The sequence below is a fragment of the Otolemur garnettii genome, unplaced genomic scaffold (assembly GCF_000181295.1).
Source record: "Otolemur garnettii isolate 467f Iridium unplaced genomic scaffold, OtoGar3 scaffold00233, whole genome shotgun sequence".
In the NCBI taxonomy this organism is placed as follows: domain Eukaryota; kingdom Metazoa; phylum Chordata; class Mammalia; order Primates; family Galagidae; genus Otolemur; species Otolemur garnettii.
Genome location: NW_003852628.1, coordinates 275,897 through 283,894, shown reverse-complemented (window position 1 = coordinate 283,894; position 7,998 = coordinate 275,897). Strand labels below are relative to the sequence as shown.

The following is a 7,998-nucleotide window of genomic DNA, read 5'->3' as shown; positions in this document are numbered from 1 at the left end:
AAAAAAAAAAAAAAAAGAAAGGGGTGACTGGGCATTTGGAGGTCAGGGTGCTGAGGAATTAAGGGACACCAAAGGGATGTCCCAGGGTCAGAGATTAGGCAGGAAGGAAGTGAGCAGGTGGGGACTTGAGGAAGTGATAGGGGAGAGGGGCACTTTGGTGAAGGGTCCAGGAGCCTGGTGCAAAAAGAGAACTGATCCTTTTGGGGGGGGCTCTTCTGCAAGAGGATGCAGAAGCCAGCCCAGGCAGTTCAGCTAGTGACAGGGGCAGTGATTGAGACACCTTGGCTGGAAGAACCCCACAGCACCCACCTCTTCTGTCTCCCTGCCCCAGCTGAGCAAGAAGTATGGACCCGTGTTCACCGTGTACCTGGGCCCCTGGCGGCGTGTGGTGGTCCTCGTTGGGCACAAGGCTGTACAGGAGGCCCTGGGAGGCCAGGCTGAAGAGTTCAGTGGGCGAGGAGCATTGGCAACGCTGGACGGGACTTTTGACGGCCATGGTAAGTGGAAGCTGGGGTAGGCTGCTAGGCCCTTCACTTTGAGCCAACCACCACTTACTGGTATGTGACATGGCCTGGTAGCCCTGTGTCCTCATCTGTAAAGTCAGGCTGATAGTAGTTCATAGGGTTGTCCTAAGAATTGAATAAGGACAGGGCTAGGCACTAAGTGAGCACTCACTAATTACCAGGTTGTATCAGTGATAGCCATCATTGATCCAGGGGAAGCTCCAGGCCTCAGGAGGCACAGGACAGAGCTGAAGGCACTGGAATTGGTGGGTAAGCACTGAAACCATATAAACCATTCTATGTGCAGAAAAAGCAGGAGGCCCATGCTGAGCCAGGGACACAACAGTGACTAAGACAGCCCCAGTACTGTTCCCCCATAGTGCTAGGCTGATAGGAGACAGACCAGTCGCCAGACAGTGACAGCCCAGAGTGGTCAGGGCCAGATGGGGAAGCACAGGCCTGGGGTTGGGGGGGATCAGGAATGAGGGAGGCCCAGGGACCATAGGAATCTGGAGGAGGTGGCAGATCTAGCTGGTTTAGTGGAAGATTTTCAGTAAGTCTTCCTAGAAGAAAGGATATCTGAGGTGAGACTGGTAAGGTGAGCGGGAAGGGTGTTCCAGCAACAAAGTCTATTGCCTATAAAACATGGAGATGAGAAAGGAAGCATTCATTCATTCAAACTTTCATTATGCCTGGTCTTATACTGGGGACACAGGTGACTGAGATAGATGTGGTGTCCTCTCTTACTGTGGAAGAGGCAGGCTTGTGATGAGACAATGGAGGAAGGGAATAGAATTCTAGAATAAGAAGTACACCTTTGGCTCGGCACCTGTGGCTCAAGCAGCTAAGGCGCCAACCACATACACCTGAGCTGGCGTGTTTGACTCCAGCCTGGTCCCATCAAACAACAACATCGGCTACAACCAAAAAATAGCCGGGCGCTGTGGTGGGTGCCTGTAATCCCAGCTACTTGGGAGGCAGAGGCAGGAGAAGCGCTTGAGCCCAGGAGTTGGAGGTTGCTGTGAGCTGTGATGCCACGGCACTCTACCCAGGGCGACAGCTTGAGGCTCTATCTCAAAAAAAAAAAAAAAAAAAAAAAAAATATATATATATATATATAGCTTTGAGAGTAAGACATGTGGTACAGAAGACCCCATGTGAGTGGGTTGGGGAGGAATCAGGGAAGGCTTCTCAGAGGAGGTGCCATTAGAGCTGAGACAGGAAAGATGAGTGGAGTTAACCTACAAAGGATGGGAGTGGGGTACCAGTGATGGAAGCAGAGAGTGCAGCAGAGGCAAAGGTGGGTGGGTGTGGGGATCCTGATACCTTTGAGGAAGTGAGAGGAGGCTGTGCAGTTGTAGTGAGATGAGTAATAAAGCTGAGAAGTGAGCAGAGCCCTGGTCATGCAAGGCCCATGAGTCATGCCAGAGTGTTCAAACATTTGGTTTTCCTGGGAGCAGCAGATTTTAAGCAGGGAAGATAAGAGTTAGAAAAGTCCTCTGGTCACTCTGTAAAAGAGCAAAACTGGGGACTAGGGACCTGGGGAAGGGACTGGGCTAGACGAGGGCTGCTGTGATGGGATGGAGAGGAGGAGATGGTTGGGAGGGTCAACAGGGAGAAAGCTGGGGCTCTGGCCAGGAAGCAGAGGATGAATGCATGGTGAGCTGAGACGGGGAGGAGAGAAGCTGAGGCCAGTTTGGAACACAGTGGGGAGAGGGAAAGGGATCACTGGGGGAGGGCACAGTTTGGGACATAGGGGACACTCAGGAGGCGGTGTCCAGGAGGCTCCTACAGGGTGGCATTTCCAACAGATGGAAACACTAAGTTTAGTGAAGGGGAGGGTCTGTCTAGAGCAGGTATCTTGGATAAAGGAGGAAAACAGTGCAGGACCATCCTCTTCCCTCTCTGTTCAACATCCAGCCTGTGTGAGGTAAGGGACCACTGATACTCCATAAATATTGGGGAGGGTGGATGAGAGGAGAGGCGGGAAGAAGAGGAAGGAGGGATACAATGTGAATGGAAGGAAGACCTCTTTACTTGCCCTGGTTAATTAAGGAGCAGAAGCCTGGGATATTCCATTTACCTATTTTACAGAAAATATACCCTCTGCTCCAAAGTCAAAAGATGGAGAAACCAGTTTGATTATGCATTTATTGAGAACCTACCGAGTCCTCATCCGTGGACTAGGCTGGTACGGACTTAGGACAGGAGCTGAAGAGTCCCCCTCTAGGGTACTTCACTAGGAGGAACAGGGTGGTCCTGGGGAATGGGGAGAGGTGCCAGTGTCTCCTTAAGTCTAGCCTTTTGCACAGGGGTCTTCTTTTCCAATGGGGTGCGGTGGAAGCAGCTGAGAAAATTCACCATGCTTGCTCTGCGGGACCTGGGCATGGGGAAGCCAGAAGGCGAGAAGCTGATCCAGTCAGAGGCCCAGCATCTGGTGGAGGCTTTCTGGGAGACAAAAGGTCAGCAGGGCAGAGTCAGTTCCAGATCCCTGGGCAGAGTGGGTGGCAAAGCCTTGAATTCTATAGCTGTCTCTCTGTAGGTGTCATGACATCTCTTTCTGTGTCCTTGGCTGTCATCTCATTCTTTCTTGGTCACCATCTTTCTCTCTGCCTCTTTTTCTTAACTTCCCTCTATTTTTCTGACCCTAAGTCTGTCTTAATTCTCCCTCCCTGTCAAACTCTGATGGTTGCTCTGTTTCTGTCTTTCTCCCTATCTGTGTCTCTTTCCATGTTTGTATGTATCCCTGTCTGTCTCTGTGGTCGGGTCCAGCCCGCACCCTATATGGAGGTCTGCCCTACCTTAGCTCCCTTCTGCCCAGCTCCAACCCAGCCTCCTCCTTTGCCCTCTGCTCCCCCAGGACACCCCTTTGATCCTTCTTTGCTGCTGGCCCAGGCCACCTCCAATGTAGCTTGTTCCCTCATCTTTGGCCTCCGCTTCCCCTACGAGGATGAGGAGTTTCAGGCTGTGGTCCGGGCAGCTGGCGGTACCCTGCTGGGGGTCAGCTCCCCATGGGGCCAGGTAAGTAGGTGGGACCCCTCTCTGGCCACTTTCCCCAAAGGTTTCTGCCAGGCTTCTGTGAGAACCAACTGCCCTTCTCCCCTACAGACCTATGAGATGTTCTTCCGGCTCCTGCGGCCCCTGCCAGGCCCTCACACGCAGCTCTTCCACCATCTGGGTACCCTGGCTGCCTTTGCTATCCAGCAGGTACAGCAGCACCAAGGGAGTCTGGACACCTCAGGTCCTGCACGTGACCTTGTTGACGCCTTCCTGCTGAAGATGGCACAGGTGGGGAAAGGGTGCAGAGATTCCCCAAAATGGGGCTAGTGGCATGACTGGTGCCCACCTGGGTGTACCTGGGCGTCTCAGTCTCTCCTGCCTCTCTGCATGTCTCTGTGTGCACGTAAGTCTCTAAGTGTGTGTGCACATCCATCCATCTGTCTGTCTGTCTCTTTCCATGCATTGTTCTCTCTCCCTCTCTCTGCCCCACACCTGGAGTGTGTTGGTGCCAGGCTCCCAGTCTCTCCCTCATCTTTCCTCTTTCTCCTCCCTCAGCCTGTGTTCATGCACCATGCCCAGGGTCCTGCACCAGCAATTTTCAGTATCATATCACTCCCCGTGCCCGCACCCACACTAGACATTTTATGCGAAATTATGATCATTTAAGTATGAAACCTTGCAAAATCAAGTTATGTTAATATAGTCTACTTTGTTAGTTACATGAGAAAATTAAAATTAAGTTGACTCCTAAGGAAAGAGCTAATTTTGAATTGTACAAATTTTGGAAGTATGTATGATATTCAGGGCCACATCCTTTGAATAAAAGCAGCCACTCTATTTTTGGAGAAAAAAAATTTCTTAACTCTGTGGCCTCATTTGTTTTCACTTTCATTTAACAGAATTTTTTTTTAATTTTTAATTGTAGAAGATACACATATCATAAAATTTATCATCTTTATGTTTTTTTTCTTTTTCTTTTCTTTTTTTTTTTGAGACAGTCTCACTTTGTCACCCTGGGTAAAGTGCTGTGGTATCATAGGTCACAGCAACCTCAAACTCTTGGGCTCAGGGGAGTCTCCTGCCTCAGCCTCCCAAGTAGCTGGGACTATAGGCACCTGCCACAGTGCCTGGCTAGTCTTTCTATTTTTAGTAAGGACGGGGTCTCATTTTTGCTTAGGCTAGTCTTGAACTCCTGAGGTCAGGCAATCCACCTGCATCAGCCTCCCAGAGTGCCAGCATTACAAGCAGAAATTTACCTTCTTAGCCATTTTTTTTTTTTTTTTTTGGTAGGTATTAGAATCTTGCTATGTTGCCTGACCTCAAGCAATCCTCCTACCTCAGCCTCCTAAAGTACTGGGATTATAGGCATGAGCCACCACACCTAGCCAATGATTTTTTTTTTATTTTTATTTATTTTTTTTAAGAGACATTCTCAAGATCTCATTCTTTTGCCCAGGCTAGATTACAGTGGTACAATCATAGCTTACTGCAACCTAGAACTCCTGGCCTAAAGCAATCCTCCCTCACCTTGGCCTCCCAAAGTGCTGAGATTACAGATGTAAGCCACCAGGCCTGGCCCACCATTTTTAAATATACAGTTTACTATTGTTAAGTACATTCACTTTGTGCAATCGATCTCCAGAACTCTTTATCTTACAAAGCTGAATTTCCATTCCATTCCTGTCAAACAACAATAACTCTCTCTTTCCTCAACCCCTGGCAACCATCATCATTTGACTTTCTATCTATACATTATTATTATTATTATTATTTAGAGACAGGGTCTTACTCTGTCACCCAGGCTACAATGCAGTGCTGAGATCATAGCTCTTTGTAACCTCAAACTCCTGGGCTCAAGTGATCCTCCTGCCTCAGCCTCCTAAGTAGCTGGGACTACTGACATGTACCATTATGCCCTGTAAGCTATTTATTTTTTGTGGAGATGGGGTCTGGCTATATTGCCCAGTCTGGCCCCAAACTCCTGGCCTCAAGTGATCCTCCTTCCAGGGCCTCCCAAAATGCTGGAATGAGCCACCACATCTGGCCTCTGTCTATAAATTTAACCACTCTAGGTACCTCATAAGTACATTTATTTTTGTGTGTAACTGGCTTATATCACTTAGCATAATGCCCTCAGGTTCATCATGTCGTAGCATGTGACAGGATCCCTTCCTTTGTGAGCCTGAATAATATTCCATTGTATGTATATACCACATTCTGTATATCCATTCATCCCTCCGTGGACACTTGGGTTGCTTCCACCTCTTGCTATTATGAGTAACTGCTATCATGAACATGAGTATATAATTATCTCTTCTAGTCCCTGCTTTCAATTCTTTGGGGTATATCCCCAGAATTTGAATTGCTGGATCATATGATAATTTAATTTTTAATTTTTTTTTGTTTTTTTGGGGGGGACAGAGTCTCTGTAGAGTGCTGTGGTATCATCATAGTTCACAGCAATCTCATACTCCTGGGCTGTAGGAACCTTCCTGCTTCAGCCTCCTTAATAGCTGGGACTACAGGTGTGCACTCAGTTTTTATTAGAGATGGGGGGTCTTGCTCTTGCTCAGGCTGGTCTTGAATTCCTGAGCTCAAGACATCCACCTGCCTCAGTCTCCCAGAATGCTAGGATTACAGGCATGCTCCAGCCAGCCTAATTTTTAATTTTTTGAGAAAAAATTGTACTATTGTACTCCCACCAGCATTACAAAGGATTTCAATGTCTCCATATTTTCACCAACACTCGTTATTTCCTGTGATGTTAGTAGCCATGTTCTTTCCTTTTCTAATAATGTTTCAATCAGGGAGAACTAATATCAGGAGCTTAAACTCTCTGAAAACAATTTAACTTGCTGTGCCGCACCCCAAGCCTGGCTGCCCTAGGCCTTTACTATCCACAGTCTGTGTTCTCTGAGCCCCTCTGCCTGGTTTTCCCCAGGAGGAACAAGACCCAAACACAGAATTCACAGAGAAGAACTTGCTGATGACAGTCACTTATCTGCTATTCGCTGGGACGATGACTGTCAGTGCCACGGTCGGCTACGCCCTCCTGCTCCTGGTGAAATATCCTCAGGTCCAAAGTGAGAGCCTTTCCACCAGCTAGGCCTTGGGAACAGAGTGAGAGTACGAGAGAGGAAAGACTGCAGGCAGAACAGACAGGCCAAGGCAGATCCTGGAAGTGAGAATGAATGTGGCGTTTGGGTTATTTGAGGAGTAAGAAGAAGTCGAGGGGCTGCTGGTTGCAGCATCAAGTGTAGTGAAAGATGAAGGAGACATTTGCAGGGCCTTGTCACCTTGGTGATATCCAGTATGCCTTATCCTAAGCCATGGGGAGTCATGGCAGAACTTTGAGCAGGGTCAAATTTGCATTTGAGGAAAATCCTTTGGGCTGCCCCAAAGAAGTGGACTCTGAAAGGTGAGAGATGTCAGGAGTCCACATAGGACTGCAGAGCTGAGCCAGGCTGTGGGAAAATGAAAAGGGAGGGGACGTTCTCAGGGACAGGCTCAGGGAATTGGGGTCCAGGAGGCCACCCTGTGACAGGGACAAGAGAATGAAGAGCTGATTTCAGGGAGAGATGCTGAGGTCGGTTTGGATTAATTTGAGTATGAGCCTGGGGGCACCCTGGGTCAGGCATCTGGGAGACAACAAGATACCCAGGTCAGGATGGGAGATGAAGAATTGGGATCATCAGAGCACTGACAGGAACTGAGGCTGCAGTAATGAGAGGGGTGCTTGGATAAAGGGTAGATCTGGGAATGAGTCCTAAGGAATGCCAGCATTTTAGTGGGCTAGTGAGACAGGCTGACCTAGAAAATGGCAGTTGGGGGCCTGCTGGTGTTAGTGGAGTGGTATCAACTGATTTGGATTCCCTGGCCTCAGTTTTCTCATCTGGGAAATGGGTATAGATGATATTTCCTACCTCATAGGATTGCTGTGGGAACTAGAGGATAGACAGAATACCACACACACAGATGTGTGAGCTCAGGGCTCTGTAAGAACTAGGGAACTGCTCCTCCCCACCTGCCATGGCTGCCCAAGAAGATGGAGGAAGATCACAGCCCCCCCACCCCACCCCACCTCTAACCTTTGCCTCCTTCTTGCAGAGTGTGTGCATGAGGAGCTGACTCGGGAGCTGGGGGATGGCCGAGCGCCAGGCCTAGAGGACCGGACTCGTCTCCCTTACACCAATGCGGTTCTGCATGAGGCACAGCGCCTCCTGGCACTGGTGCCCATGGGAATACCCCGTGCCCTCACACGGACCACCTGCTTCCGGGGGTACACCCTGCCCCAGGTGGGTGTGCGGGACAGCCTCAGGCCTGAGTTAGAATTAGTTGCTATTGGTGTCCTTGATCTTAGTGTCTTATCTTTTTTTTTTTTTTGAGATACAGTCTCACTCTGTCACCCTAGGTAGACTGTCATGGTGTTATAGCTCACAGCAACCTCAAACTTCAGGGTTCAAGTGATTCTCTTTCTCTCTCTCTCTTCTTTTTT

At 49.0% G+C, this 7,998-nt stretch overlaps 1 protein-coding gene across 1 annotated transcript in view; it reads left to right on the top strand.

Annotated features, from left to right (window-relative positions):
* Positions 1 to 7,998, top strand: part of LOC100952154 (cytochrome P450 2S1) — a 13,346-nt gene that overhangs the window by 1,208 nt on the left and 4,140 nt on the right. The window contains exons 2-7 of the mRNA XM_003802090.2: positions 332 to 497; positions 2,816 to 2,965; positions 3,364 to 3,524; positions 3,612 to 3,791; positions 6,445 to 6,586; positions 7,611 to 7,798. Coding sequence (XP_003802138.1) covers positions 332 to 497; positions 2,816 to 2,965; positions 3,364 to 3,524; positions 3,612 to 3,791; positions 6,445 to 6,586; positions 7,611 to 7,798 — 987 coding nt within the window. The remainder of the gene's footprint in view (positions 1 to 331; positions 498 to 2,815; positions 2,966 to 3,363; positions 3,525 to 3,611; positions 3,792 to 6,444; positions 6,587 to 7,610; positions 7,799 to 7,998) is intronic.